The 16567-nt window shown below is 35.8% G+C and overlaps 1 protein-coding gene across 1 annotated transcript; it reads left to right on the top strand.

Annotated features, from left to right (window-relative positions):
• Window positions 1–11428: 11428 nt before the first annotated feature.
• LOC132554349 (angiopoietin-related protein 2-like) lies at window positions 11429–15534 on the top strand. Its single transcript, XM_060218656.1, has 2 exons — window positions 11429–11573; window positions 14939–15534. Exons 1-2 carry the CDS (start codon window positions 11429–11431, stop codon window positions 15532–15534), a joined length of 741 nt encoding a protein of 246 aa, XP_060074639.1.
• The last annotated feature ends 1033 nt before the right edge of the window (window positions 15535–16567 follow it).

Raw genomic sequence — 16567 nt, forward strand, 5'->3', positions numbered from 1 at the left:
TGTTTGAATTTGTTTGCATTATTGACGAGTCGTAGAAGGACGAAACAGTTGAATGATGTATCTTAATTCATTGTTTGGCTCTACTGTATCTCACTCTGATTTATGAAAAGGTGATATTCACTTGTGTGTTTTTTATACACTCTTCAAAATAGACATGATATAACCTCTTAACACATCTTGATTAACAATATTTTTTCATGTTTTACGTGTTTATGAACATGATAATGAGCATTAGCATAGAACTAAATGATTAGTTATTAATTGGAAATATAGATTAAATAAGGAATCTAGGGATTGTACAAAAGATACACACATACACATTCAGCGATCCACCGTTCACTGTGTTGGGACAAAAGACTGTCAGAAGATTATTACGCTTGTAATCGTCTGGAAGATTATGTATGTAAACAATATATATGGGGAAATCTCTTACTGCTTCTAGCTCGAATGCTTCGGCAGATAAAACAAAGAAAAGATTTAGAGATAAAAGCACTAATACCATTATTACCACTGAGTATAAAATCATTGGAAGTTCAATCATTATATCTATTTTTCTAATTCGTAGATATGTGAACTTTAACAACTTTATTAATCTCGATAAGTATTAATTGAAAACAGTGCCAGAACTGTTTCAAGGTGGAAAACATTTGTGCACGGGCGAACAGATGATAAAGTGGTATATTCATACAAGAATCTGCAGAAAAATATACTGTATCTAAATTAGTCCAACAAAGTGGCTTAATTCGATAAAGAAACAAGTATGTAAGGAAATAAATATTTCAGTATTTGTCATCTTAAAGTGGAAAATGGAAAACAGATATTTCAATTTCTTTGCAAATGAAAGACAATAATGTATGTATCATTAAGAAAACCTGTAATGATTTGGAACAAACAAATCAGTGCTTACTTTTCCCATACCTAAAATCGAACTTACTAGATCAGATAAATGATTTCATTATCGTCTCATTAACTTTCCCTTTGCTTACAGCATCATACCTACGCCCCAGAAGGTGATTAAAAGGAACCGAATTGTACATGTCAGTACTATATATATTAATAACAAGTTTATACAATTTGTATGCAGTAATTCAGTGCTTCGTGTAATATCGATACTGTTAGATAATCATGTTTATTGTAGCCATTTGCTTGTCACTTCATATTACTTCATATCACCTGTTTTAAAGACCATATAGTGTCATAAATGAGACCACTGGAAAATTTCTTATCATACATATGGTACTTGCATCAGTTCCATGATTTGCGTTTGCATCATTCATTACAATCGGGTAAATCCTTCGCTTATTTGAGTTACAACCATCTCAATACACAACGTGAACGCACCAGCTCTGATTCTGATGTCACACTAAACACGATATTGTTTTCTGTTAATGATGGGTATTGATATCGTAAACGAAGCAACATTGACCAAATAATCAATGATCAGTGATTTGTTACAACAAAAGTATAGGTTTTAAACGAGGCAATGTACATTGCGAGCACAATTCTATTGAGGATAAATGTTGCTAGACCGGTCTACCATAGACTGTTAAGCTTGTAACTACGTCGTTATTGATATATGATAAAATGTCTTACTGTTTCTATCGCAAATGCATATTTGAAAAGAGAAAACAAGAAAATGCATCATGATGATTCTTAAGACTTTATGTTCATTGTTCTATGTCGTTGTTTCATTGAAACCATATCAAAGTCGGTTATGTATTAACTAACTTTCCGTTCTCACAGGAAATTAACACATAACTCATTAAAACGGGTTCAGGAGCTGTGTGTTGATGCCAGATTTGATTATATTTTTTTATGAACGTCACCATTACCTCTTTAAAAAAAATTTTATATTGTGCAATATGAACTTTGATGTGATCTTTGCCTGTTGGTATGTCTGTTAATTTCGTCCAAGTAAAATTGACATTAATTTCTTGACAGAATAGTGATTACATTGCGGGTATTGTCGATGTAACAGAGGGCGATTCACATTTGCCTTTGTAGGTGGAGTCTACCTCTTTTTTTCATAATATGCCTCCATTTCTCCGATTACGAGTTTGGATTAGGTGCTGGTTGACATCACGGCATCCTGTATCCCCGTGCTTCCTAACCGAGGTTTGAGTAAACAATAACATCAGCAATACCATACAGCTGGTTATTTTTGAAGAGGATGATATTTTCACTATTTCTTGGCATGTTGACGTGATCGCGAAAATTTAATCCGTGAAAGATTAAGAAACATATGTGTTAGATTACTTTTGAATAATAATAATCTACATCACTAAATTCGCTAAATCATAATTCAATAATTTTGAAAGAAAATCGCAAAACTTTTGACATGTGGAAATGACCAGGCATACAGTATCCCACATCAGAGCTACTTTTTTAAAACATAAATACGCTTCATTGGTTATTCATTAACTTTACGTTCAGAGCTTCCCAGCAACGAGCAAACGCTGTAAGTGAATTAGGATGATCTGTGAACACGAATGTGAATTTTAAAATACCTGTTAGTGCTGGACTGGATTCACTTTGTAATACCCACTATACATTTTTATTTCGATCAATTTTTATTTTTCGTTGTTGTTTCTTATGTTTCAAAAGTTAGGTCCTTAACATTACTGACGGACGGAAGTTTGAATATTCTATTTTAGTATTGATAAGTACAGGTCTCCTGTGTGTCTTTTGTACAATCTTTGAGATTGCAGGTAGTAGACATTGCTGGTTGACTTTCCATTTTAGTATTCAAAAGTGTAATTCACATGTTAAGATTTAGTTAAAAAACATTTTTCCGGTCTCTTTTATTCTTTTTAAAAAATGGCAGTGTAAGATCTTAATCTTGGTCTTGATATCATAACTACATATATCGATCTACATGAAAAATATGTGTCAACAGAGAAGGCATCTTAAAATCTTGTTTGTAAACACAGTAGTATTTCCCGCGGACAATAACCAAGGACACTCTACCTACACAGTCTTTGATGTTTTCAAAGACGAAGCACTAATTCATCACATGTCTGTATTACGATCATTTATAGAGACTGTGCATGATAATGAGAAACAGTATACTTCATAGTGTCGCCATTATCGCAGATGTTCAATCTCTTTCTGCGATATGATGACGCTGGCATTATAGAGCCGGGCCATTATCTACTTGGATTGATCATGATTTACATGACCGTATATCATGCTAGTGTAAGCAAAGAGAGGAGGGGCGCTGTTCTTCTTTAGAAATCCCTGAGCAAATCGTTATTTGGCCTTCGTTGATCCGTTAGTATGAAAATATTGGTCAGTACTAACGTGTTTACTTGTAAATCACGATTTAGCTTTGTTCGTATGGTTCTGTTTCTTTATTTGTCGACGGAAATAAGACAAATGAAAATAGATCGTGTTTGTACAGGTGAAAAATGTAGCAATCCCAATATGGATGAAGGGTCATTAATTTGACCTGTTTGGGCGTGATTGTCACGTTTTCCGTTTCGTGCCAACAGTGTAATCAATCCTGGTATAATATTATATTTTGTTGTAACAGTAAGACATTGTATTAATTCAGACAATTGAAAATATAAGACATACATCATATATTTGTTTTGTTATAATCTTTTTTAATATTTTATTAATTAGATGTGACACTTAAGAGCAAGTCTGCAATGGGTTGGTGACAAGGGTGCCGTTAGACATCTTTATCATACTTTATATGTAAAAGGAGGCATTTATCGTTTCTTCAGACGAGTGAAAAACCATAGTATACTATCTCAAATCTTACTGTCATAACTATTTTAAATATTAACGGGTGATTACTATCACTGCATGCTACGGAGACTTCACAGAGCTGACTTCGGATATTATTCATGCTTTTCCGAATTTAACTTTAGGTATCACCAAAAACGTTATTACACATGTTTAAAACTGTTGTTGTTTTCACTTCGTCATGTATGACTTACAACGATGATGAATCGACGCCTAGCTACATTGCTATTTGTCTGCAATATTACTTTCATGGTGAAATAGTAAACGGAATATGATTCCCAGTTAATCAGTGCTGGTTGAATGAACATGATATATATGACGACACACCGACGTAAATGTATTTCCTAATCGGTATGATCATATATTTTTGCTGAGTTTTCGCAACATATATAGTTTAACATGATGACACATTGATGTACAAACACACGCGTTAACATACGACATCATTTAATCTCTATGATATATCAGTACTTTCATTTTCAGGTTTTAGTAATGGTGCACTTCTGAGTAATATCAGGTAATTTTTTTTTCCATTTTTGGTATTTTTTGTGATATAATTGACCCATTTGTTACCTAACCTTACCTAAGTTTAATATATTCATAACTAGCTGTCACTTCTGTTTTTAAATCATAGCGGAACTCTATCACAATGCTTTCTTACCATCTTTGTGAAGACAAAGGCACTTCAACAAGAATGTACATACAGATGGGTATTGTTATTATGTTACTATTGATATAGGTAGCAAAGCACACAGCCGTTTGTTTAAATGACCTTTTCGGACGTTTCATATGTAATTGTCACGTTTTCAGGTTCGTGACGACAGTAGGATCAATTCTGCTGTCATAACTAGTTTCACTGTGATTGTAAGACATTATATAAGTTCAGGTAGACGGAAATGTAAAATATATACATCACTGTGTTTTCGCTCTTTATTTTTAATGTTATATTAGATATTTTACTGTATAAGCTGGTTTTCAATTACTGCATGATGATTAGAATATACGTTTGAGACAGAATTAATCATATTTATTATATCGAATATATACTAGAGTAATTCATCATTAGACGTTTTAAATCATTCAAATAAAGACAGCCCGATTCCTATTGACATGACTACTTTCAACTGTTTTAGTAGGCGAATATAATCAGGCGATAGCTCCAATTCGTACATTTTACTGAACCGGCTTCCTAAATGAGTCAATTTTCTTATTTCAGTTGTAGATGTCGCTTTAAAAAATCCTTTATATTCTAAGTTTTCGTGATCATAACAATTGTAGCTTTGTTTCGTTTATATTTCAAGGCACAATGATGAAGCAAATATTCCATTGTATCAAAACGGTTGTTTTTTACTAATCTATTGTTACAGCCTGTATGATATCATAAAAACAACAAACCTTAAATGCATTTGTACATATTTGTATATTGTAAGTTAAATTCAGAATTACAAAGTAGACTAAATTAATGTCGGTAACTTCAATAAGATATAAACATGTCGATATTCTGCTTGTTTTTAATGTTATATTATTATTATCATTTCTATCGAATTCCAGTAAAACTAAAAACTAAATATTACCATAAATTTTCAATTAACAGGTTATGTTTCTAACGGAATTAACTGAGGGAGATGGTCTAGACGAAGCTCGGAGCTTTTTTATCAATCGTGTAAAGAGGTCTGTTATTGTATCTACTTTTAACCTTGACCTAAAATATATTAAGTGACATTTATTATGAATCAAGGCTTCATTAGCTATGCATGACTGGGTATAAAGTATACACACCATTTGTCCTGTGATGAATATAGTTCATTATATGTAAAAGTATAGCTTGTCTTGGCTGGAACATTAACGTTTTTGCGAGAGTTCGTAGACCGATATATGATATTAGAATTTAACCATCCTTCAATTATGTGAATAACCACATCAAGCGTTGTAACTGTGACATAGGGTAATGTATTTATATCTCCGATGTATTGTTAATATGAATCACATTGTTTTGTTATTTACATTTAGATATTATCATTAAACACAGAAGTTACCTGCATTCTTAATATTTACTCAGTGTTCCAGAAAAGTAAGCTTCTCCGCTTCATCGACGATACCTGTCATGTTCTCGAATGAGAGCAGGGTAAACAACAACGGAGCCAAAAAGCAAACTAACGAGCATCCAAACGCCCAGCTTCAAACCGCACAAAGAAATAGAATTTTGTTTTTAATTCTATCGTTATGACGACATAAAACTTTTCCATAATTTGCATCAACCTGCATCTTTTGAAACAATAGGTTCGGAGTATGTCTGTCACATTTATCATACAGCTTGATGGAAATTTGTTTAAGTTGGTTTCGCTGCAGGAAAAGTTCGAGATAGGCGGCTGAGTTAACAGAGTTTTCCTGTCTTCGATTTCCAATTCTAGTGAGATGGTTTTTCAAGGCCACATTCTATTAAGAGTAATTTTTTTCTAAATGTAATAATAGTTAAACTGTCATACTGTTCTACTTGTCTCAGCTTGAACTATCAAACTTACCAAATAAAATGACCTGAAATGAAAGAAAAATCTGATTATTTGATTTACTAATTAAAACAATTTAATAGTAAGATACTGACTGAAACATATTTCACACAGAAGTCATATAACACAACTGGTAAAAACAAAAATGGTAAGACTTTCAGTACATCACCAATACAACACTTTTCTATTGTCATGTATTGTATCATTGAATTTCATTCTGACTGGTCACCATTGAGTCAACACTATACTGAGGTCATGTATTGTATCATTAAATGTGATTCTGACTGGTCATCATTGAGTCAACACTATACTGAGGTCATGTATTGTATCATTAAATGTGATGATGACGTGTCAATCATTGAGTCAAGACTATATTAGGTCATGTATTGTATCATTAAATGTGATTCTGACTGGTCAACCATTGAGTCAACACTATATTGAGGCCATGTATCATACCATCAAATATTATTCTGACTGGTCAACCATTTAGTTCACACTCCAGTGATATCGGGTCTGTACCATACCTGGATAGAGTATCTATCAGTGTGTCCCTGGCTTAATACCTTGTAGTAAGGATAAAAATAAAGGCAATTTAATGTATTATTTCGTCCGATTTTGATAGGATATACGAGGGCGAGTTTCACATCACCAAGAGTATAATGTTTCCTTCCTGATATATCACACTATCAAAAAATAAATAAATAAATTGCAATTTATAAGACCAATATGTAATATGCGTGGTGTACCTGCATAGCTCATTGTAACTTCATTACATTAAAGAGAGTGGATTATATTCTGTTTAAAAATTAAATATGTACTTTGTTTAGGATTTTAATATCATGCATCAATACATCTTATCTGATCATGCATACATAACCGAGGTTGCCAACGTGTACTTTGCGCGTCGAATTAAAATCCGGTTTTTTTTTCGGCTGACAAGCACATTAAAGTACAACAAAAGCTATGTTTGATCATTTGGCATCCAAAGCGGAATTTTATTAACACGTCCCACTCATCACCAATCGAATATCTATATTGTTATGCTTGATAATGACGTTGCAATAAGCATTCTCGAATGATATTTTTATGTCGCAGTTCTCAATTTAGACGTTCAATGAGATGAAGTATTACATTAATCAAGTAACACAAAAGTTCAGCAACATAGGGGAAAGATTCATCAAAAGAAAAAGAAGTTGGCAAAGCCTCTAATCATGAGAGGATATTGCATCAAAGACACATCAAAGGAATACATGTAGAATCTTTTAGTTTAAAATTAGGATTAGATAATAAAACCAAATAATGAATTAAACTGCACCTTACAGTTATTTTGTCTTCCTAGGGTTAGTCATTGCATTGATGCCACTGGCCTAAACTTTGAAACCTGTGAGGCAACTTAGGAAAACCAAACATCTTACAGAAGACACACATATAGGATGAGATATAATATAGAGAAGAGAATAATGAACAATTAAGATACATACTAAAATACTAAAACTATTTCCTACTGATGCTAGCGAAATATTTTGATATCTAAGAGGCGGGAACCAAACATCGGGGACCTAACGTACATAGACAGTGTCTACCATCTCCAATTTTGAAGAATAGAAATAAGGTTCATCACCCGAGAATGTACAAAATTAGTCTATAACCCGGGAGCATTCCGAATGTTACTCCATCAGCCAAGAAAATGAGAATAACCCATTCTATATCTAACATTTGTAATAACGTTCTTTCAGTAGTGCAATTTTGACAACACGCCCATTCAACCCAGAAAATACGGAATATTGCTACATCAGTCAAGAATGGTAAAAACAAAACAAAATCAGACAGGATAAGGACACATAGGGAGAAAAAACGTACAAATATTAGGTAAGGGGAGAAAACAATAACAGCCAGCTATCTCAACAAATCGTCTCATCGTTTCAAGCAACTGCTGGTTTCTTGTCCAATTCAACATTTGATAACTGTAACTTTACACTCCACAGTTCATGAAATTTGTCTCAAGACCAACTCAATTCATCATCCCATGAAATCGACATAAGCAAGATTCAATCCTTAAACGAATCATAGAGAACATAGTATCATCAGACAGCAATAAAATTAGGGAAAATTAATCGATTAGCTGTGAAAACAGGAAACGATGTCGATTTAGCCGAGAATATATGGAACACTGCCAAACCGACCTTAAAAGGAGAAAAAAAAAGATCAACGTCCCATCAGCTGTGATGAAAAGGAACAAGATCCATGTGTCGCAAATATTGGAGACATTGATCAATTAACCGTCAGACCCGAGAACAATGTCCCATCAACCAAGAGAGGATGGAGCATCGCCCCATCACTCGGGAGAGAGGGGAGTGTCTTCTCATCAGCCGATAGAGTACAGAATAACGCCCCGTCAGCCGATAGAGCAAGGAATAATGACCCGTCAGCCGAGAGATCAGGGCGGAACGTCCCGTCAGCAGAGAGAGCAGAAAGCGTCGTACTGACAGCCGAGAGAGAGCAGGGAGAAACGTCTCGTCAGCCGAGAGAGCAGGGAGTAACGTTCCGTCAGCCGATAGATCAGGGAGCGTCGTACTGACAGCCGATAGATCAGGGAGTAACGTCCCGTCAGCCGAGAGAGCAGGGAGTAACGTCCCGTCAGCCGAGAGAGCAGGGAGTAACGTTCCGTCAGCCGATAGATCAGGGAGCGTCGTACTGACAGCCGATAGATCAGGGAGTAACGTTCCGTCAGCCAAGAGAGCAGGAAGCGTCGTACTGACAGCCGAGAGAGAGAGAGCAGAAAGCGTCGTACTGACAGCCGAGAGAGAGAGAGAGCAGGAAGCGTCGTACTGACAGCCGAGAGAGAGAGAGCAGAAAGCGTCGTACTGACAGCCGAGAGAGAGAAGAGGAAGCGTCGTACTAACAACTGAGAGATCAGGCAGTAACGTCCCTTCAGAGCAGAGAGCACTATTAGCCGAGAGGTCAGGGAGACAAAATCTGACAAAATATTTCCAATGTGGTTAGAAGTCATGAGCAAATTCATATAGCTGCACCGGTTACTATCATATATCAATCTTCATATTGAATATTATTTGTATATGTTACGCAAAAATAAATAAATAAATAAATTTTCACTGATAAGCATACTTTTACAACAGATTTTTTGGTAATGGATATAATAGTATTGATAAACGTGGTCTTTATTTGTGGAATGTTTGAGATAGCAGGTTGTAGGCACTGCGGGTGGACTTGTAAGTCCCCGAGGTTTGCCGTATGTTACTTTGTATTTCATTTGAATAGTGACACACTTCAGAATATACCTATAAACTTGACACTACTGTAAGATATCTTATCTATGAATATCACAAAATGTATTGTATTATGAGGATAGTGCATCTCCTGTCTAGATTTTGACGTTTTTTGATCACATTACATTTTTCGTAGTCGCCCCCATTGCTTCAAACTTTAGGGCCCTTAGCATCACTAACAAATCCTGGAAGGACGAAACGGCTGTATGATGAAGTTTAATTCATCGTTTGGCTCTATTGTGTCTAATTCTTAATTTATATTAAAGGGTACTATTCACATGTGTGTCTTTAATACAAACTTATACACAGCGGCCTTCATATGGAGGTCCGCTTATAATGAATAGCATGATATTGGGAACCAAAACGTGGCCTTTATAGTCAGGTGGCATTGTATAAATGTGTAAATAAATTCAACTATATGTTGAGCATATTGTGGTCGGCCTAAGTACACCTCTGTTGGAAACAACTGCTCATAAATCGATGCTGTTAAATTAGCAGTTGGATGGTTTTTTCGCTTACAGGTTTTCCATCCCGGCGACTTTGCCAATCATTGTCTCCCTGACTTTCAGGCGATGAAACTTGAATTAGCATGACTAGCATGTTATTTAAGAGAGCGACGACTGCTTAGCCAATCACAAGTCTCCATCGTATTGATCATCCCCCAGACTACATGATACGGTGCCGATCCAGAGCCAGCTTAACATTAGCTGGCCACTCATCTATCTACGCAGAGGAGATAACATATAACAAAGAAAAATGTCTAGATTATGGATAATTATTATATGTCTTCTTCAATGGCAGTGTAAGTATACTATGAAGTCTGAATCTAATCAGGTTAAAACATAGCAATAATTCAGTATTTTGTTTTCTTTTTGAAGAGTTCCGATAAAGAAAAACGTTGATGGTAAGATTTCATTTGAAAGTTAAGAAAAGTCTGATCCAGTTGGAGGTGAACTTTCATCTAGTAACAAAAATATTACAGAATTATTTTGGTTTCGGAGAAAATTAACATTTCTACTACAATGAATATAAGATATATTTGTTTCTCTGATGATTGTGAATAGGTTTTATAATACCACTGGTATTACATCCTGACTAATAACACTTTTGCGTCTTCTGACTTTCATGATGATGCTTGTAACCTTTTTCTTAATTTCATAATTAATGTACTGAATATACATCGTGAAATTAAAATATTTTGATTTTAATAAAGATAATTAAATGGCTATACAGGGTCAAAAATCTAAATATTCTACCAATTACTGATCAGTATTAGAATTTCTTTCTTGCTTCAGAAAATTTCGTGTTTCGTTCCTTCACCCTATCTAGTAAAGTTCAAATGAATCACATGAAATATTTGGATCTCAAAACATCAACATAGCCACTGTAATTCAAATCTGAACGTAAATGATGTGGTAGAAACACAAAACACAGAAAGATAATCATATTTACACATTTTTGTGTCACATCGCTTCACAACTGGCGAACTTTCCGCTTAGCTCTGTTTTCTAAATATCTTATATCTCGTATGAGAACCATCAACGTTTAAAAGTGGTGAAATTGTGTGAAACCTGGGTCGCATTGACCTACATGTTTCTCTTAATTAGTATTAATTGGTTGATGCTCATCTCAATTTCAATCAGGGCATGTTTCTGTTTTGCCAAGTATTTCTTGATAAGAATTCAGCACATTTTCAATCTTAAATTTGCAGACTCGGAATCAGCAACGCGGTCGGCTTGGAAACGGATTTTGTCAGCATCAGATAGAGCATTTGACTCTCCAAATATTACGACAACATGCTCTGACGTGCAGAAGTGTGTGATAGCTTGCCACAGGACTGGGTTTTCAGAATCACTGACTTTCCATATCGACACCAACTTGTGCATGTGTTATGATGTTGATAAGTCAAACGACACGCTGTACACCTTTCTACCTCAGCAGAGAACCTTATTCTATAGTAAGAATAGCGATGCTGGAGGATCTCAAAGTTCGCTGACATCCGTGACATACAACTCTGTTACAAAGACGCGTACGTATTCTTTCATGATTCGGGATTTTTTTAAAAATAATATTTGTTTCTTGCATTGTGTGCAAATGAGCCTTTTACCCCTACTTTGTACCCTGTATCGTGTACACCGAACCAGGTACCTTGTGTACTTTTCCACATACCATGTACTCTGTGTACTTTTCCACATACCATGTACCCTGTATCGTGTACACCGAACCATGTACCCTGTGTACTTTTCCACATACCATGTACCCTGTGTACTTTCCACATACCATGTACCCTGTATCGTGTACACCGAACCATGTACCCTGTGTACTTTTCCACATACCATGTACCCTGTGTACTTTTCCACATACCATATACCCTTGGCTCTTTATCCCGTAGCATGTTGTAGCCTGTGTCCTTTACCCCATATCATGTATTCAATGTCCTTAACCCATAATATGTACCATGTGTTCTTTATTCCGCACCATGGGCCCTTTTTCTTGTACCCAGTACAATGTCCTGTGTGTCTTGTGACCCGCATCATGTACCCAGTACAATGTCCTGTGTCCTGTGGCCCGCACTATGTACCCTGTGTCTTGTGCCCAGTACAATGTCCTGTGTGTTCTGTACCCCGCACCATGTGCCCAGTACAATGCCCTCTGTGTCTTGTGCCCCGCACCATGTACCCTGTGTCTCGACCCAGTACAATGACCTGTGTGTTCTGTACCCCGCACTATGTACCCTGTGTCTCGACCCAGTACAATGACCTGTGTGTTCTATACCCCGCACCATGTACCCTGTGTCTCGACCCAGTACAATGACCAGTGTGTTCTGTACCCCGCACTATGTACCCTGTGTCTTGTACCCAGTACAATGTCCTGTGTGTCATGTGGTTCGCACCATGTACCCTGTGTCTTGTACCCAGTACAATGTCCTGTGTGTCCTGTGGTCCACACCATGTGATTAATGCATATAATTGTCCTGTAAGATGTTGACAAATATGATAAAGACCATTACATAATCTAATAGACCATTAGCATCAAATTAACATCTTGTTGCGCTTAAATGTTTTATTCAGTGAGCTCTTCATCATAACTGGATGACTATGAAATTAGGTATTCATACTCCAACACAAACGCCCTATATTACCAAGTATGTTTGACGAGACGATATGCACGAGCAAAATCCGCTTGCTATAGGAAAATATTCAATTCCATTACCAGAGCATAATTTGCTGCTCTACTAACATGAAATGTGTTGTATTGTTAAAGATATTCTGTGTTCAGTGAGACGTTATATTGCGATAACGGTCTCTGCTGCAAAAATTCGAAAACGTTTTATTATTTGGGTCAGGCTTTGTCACTCAGTGGTTACACAAGCGAATAACACAGTTCAATACAACATGAAAATCAGAAATATCATAACAAAATAATTAGCTATATTCCATACTACATCCAACGACTCGTAAGTAGTGCTATGGGCGTGAATTGTTGAAGTCAAACAGGCAGCTGAGAAAAAAACCGAGATCATATCTATGACAGATACACATGGATATGTTTTGTAAATAAGGACCGTATCATTGCTGAACAAATTAACCCGCTGAATGCAATTTAAGTTGATCACTTGGAACTCTAACCCACCGATATGAAATTATACTCTACAGCTAGGGTCCTTTCAAACACATCACACAGATCACAGGTACCACTCGTCATCATATTTTTTATTTGGGTATATCAATATCTTGGTTTATTTAGGAAATAATTCCCTTGGAAACATCTTATTGTTTAAAATCATTCTTATTAATTATTACTATTAACTATATCTCATTAAATCCGGGTGTGTTCCACAATGATGCTGGTAGAATGGAAAGTCATTTTATAAACTGCAGAATGAATATTGTTCCAATGTTCACTGAACTTCAAAACTGGCGCTTGTCTTATCAGTTTTAAGTGATTGTCCGATCGGATTTTCATCTTAAGTGACCTTACGAATTACATTGTTTTACACATACAGTATTCAATATTGGACTATCCAAAACGACACAACACTGAGCTTAACCTACTGACGCATAACCTTATTGCAGTGTGTAGTATTGTGGGAATATATCTATAATAAATGTAGTATCTGTTGTGATATATGTGTTCCTGTGTATGACGCGAAACGGTTCCACAGATTATCATTTGGCTGAAACAGCATTCTTGTGTCGTGTGTCTCGTTATCGTGTGTGAAGGTGTTTCTGTGTAACTGTTTTGTGACTTGTGTCTCGTTATCGTGTGTGAAGGTGTTTCTGTGTAACTGTTTTGTGACTTGTGTCTCGTTACCGTGTGTGAGGGTGTTTCTGTGTAACTGTTTTGTGACTTGTGTCTCGTTACCGTGTGTGAGGGTGTTTCTGTGTAACTGTTTTGTGACTTGTGTCTCGTTACCGTGTGTGAGGGTGTTTCTGTGTAACTGTTTTGTGACTTGTGTCTCGTTACCGTGTGTGAGGGTGTTTCTGTGTAACTGTTTTGTGACTTGTGTCTCGTTACCGTGTGTGAGGGTGTTTCTGGGTAACTGTTTTGTGACTTGTGTCTCTTTACCGTATGTGAAGGTTTTTTCTGTCTATTTTTGAAGTACATAAACAGAAACTTGATGGAAACTTTCCCAAACATTTTCAATTTGTTTCACTACAAAACATTCACCTTAGTTACACTTAGTTGTATGTATTAATTAGTAATACTAAATTCGTCTGTCTACACGAGAACATGTATAGCGATATATAGTCACAAGGTGAACATATTCAATGTTACAATGTTATGACCTAAAGTCGGGGTACTATGAAGCTTACTCTGATAGCTTTTATAAGTTTGTTTCTCTCTATTCAACTCTATGCCTCTTCATGTTAATTGCATACATTTTTTTGTGATTTAAGTACGATCATTCAGGGGGAAAATGAAAGAAAACAAAGATAAAAGATGAGGATCTTAGCATTTAAAGGGATTGCCTTCTTTTCTCTTTCATGATTCGACGTGATTCCATATAAATGTGGTATATAAAAATAAATTTTCTAAGATATTGTTAAGATAAAAACATTAGGAAGATTTCTCTTATCTGGTAATGTCAATCCCTATATATGTGTAACGTGGAAACCTCGCCAACTAACAATGCTTTCAGTCAAATTGGAAAAAATATATATCTTTTAGATCACCAACAGAGCTGCTTTTAACAGTAAAAACACGGTTGACGAACTTTTATGATAATGTGTGCAAGGCAGAGCGTAACGGTTTCAGTGTTCATAAGTTAGCAATGTCTTAGCGTTTCATGGAAAGTTGCGCTGAAGGTACAATGATAGAAATGCGTAACTGAGTATACAATAACCTGTTTCTCACGTTAATATTCTGATGTACTTTGTTATTGCATTTTAGCGTGCTTGGAGTTACTCGATTTGGGTCACACAAAAGACGGCATCTATGAGATGACAACAGAAACAGGTTTGGTGTTCCAAGTCATGTGTGACATGACAGGAGGAGGATGGACAATACTACAACATCGTGTTAACGATACAGAGGTCTTCAGTCGCAATTACCAGGATTATGTGGACGGTTTCGGCTCGCTTCACGGAGAATTCTGGCTTGGTCTTGAGTATATATATATCATGACAAGACAACCCCGGTCAGTCAAGTTCGATTTACGCAAAGATACGAATCAATGGCTGTTATTACAATATAGCTCCTTTACTATTGACGATTCTGCGGCCTATTACAAACTGCACGTGTCTGGTCACGTGGCTTCCGCGGGAATGTGTACCTATACGTTTACGTACAATGACGGTATGGAGTTTCATGCCAAAGATCGAGATAGATCAAATTGTGCGTCTCAACGTAAAGGAGGCTGGTGGTTTAAATCGTGTACATGGCTGAACATTAACGGGGGCTATGGGTTACGGAATACAATGGCAACCATGGGAGAATATTGTAGTAATTACAATTATTTTACAGAAACCATCATGAGCATACGGTAGTCAAATCGTCATAATACTTAAACGTTTAAAATACATATCTTTGTCTTCAGGAAGGACTTTTTTAAAAACTCTCACAAGTAGCACATTTCAATACTAATTTAAAATTACATACGGCAGAGTCTCGTAAGGAACTGAATTGCATACAGCTGTTTCATCCTTGTAAGGCTCATTGTAATGAAAACAGCCCAGAAGGATGAAATAAGATGTGACCGAGAAAGGTCAATATTGGTTTTAATAGATGAAATGTAAATGAGGTGGCACACCTAATATTTCAGTTAATCTTATATATTTTCAATATTGGATTATTTAGTACTCAGAAATAGAAATACTCAGATTTGATTAGAAGAAAAGTAATGATCTACATATACGTGAACACAATTTCACATTCTACTTCTCACATTCATTTTTGATTTGTCTTAACTGGTGTTTTACATATAAAGATATTTCATTAACACATTTTTTTTTTCATAAAAAGAAATCAACATAATGTTCAACATAATAACAGATTATACTTGCAGATTCTTACATCGCCTTCATGGGGGTGAAAAATTTGCGCACATGCTATGTAGGAATTAATGGTTATCGCCGTAGATACAAAAAATATTGTAAATTTGATATTACTAACTTATTTATCTTTACCTCTGTCTGGCACTAAGCTATGGAGCCTGGCAGTATAACAGGTTGTGCCTATCATCGCCGTCATAAACCGAGGAGGAGGTGGCAACGCCCAGCCAGTATACATTAGACATCCAAAATCAACAAAAATATTAACTACATCTGAATTTCTATGAGAAATTTTATTCATTTTTTTTATTGCACTTAACTTTCCCCTTTCCTGGTGATTTTGAAGAAAACATTTTGTTTGATGATATAGCTATGTAAAGCGTTTATTTATTGATCATAGAGTCGGTAACACCGTTTAATAACTGTATGCTTCATTTTGTCATTTTCTGTGATACTTACATAAAGCCTTAGTGTATATAAACAGCATAGTGCTCTTGGTGACACGATTGCCGAGTACACCGTACTTTCC

This window comes from Ylistrum balloti, unplaced genomic scaffold (genome assembly GCF_031769215.1).
Source record: "Ylistrum balloti isolate Yb309-2 unplaced genomic scaffold, AGI_CSIRO_Ybal_v1 Utg370392, whole genome shotgun sequence".
NCBI lineage: Eukaryota > Metazoa > Mollusca > Bivalvia > Pectinida > Pectinidae > Ylistrum > Ylistrum balloti.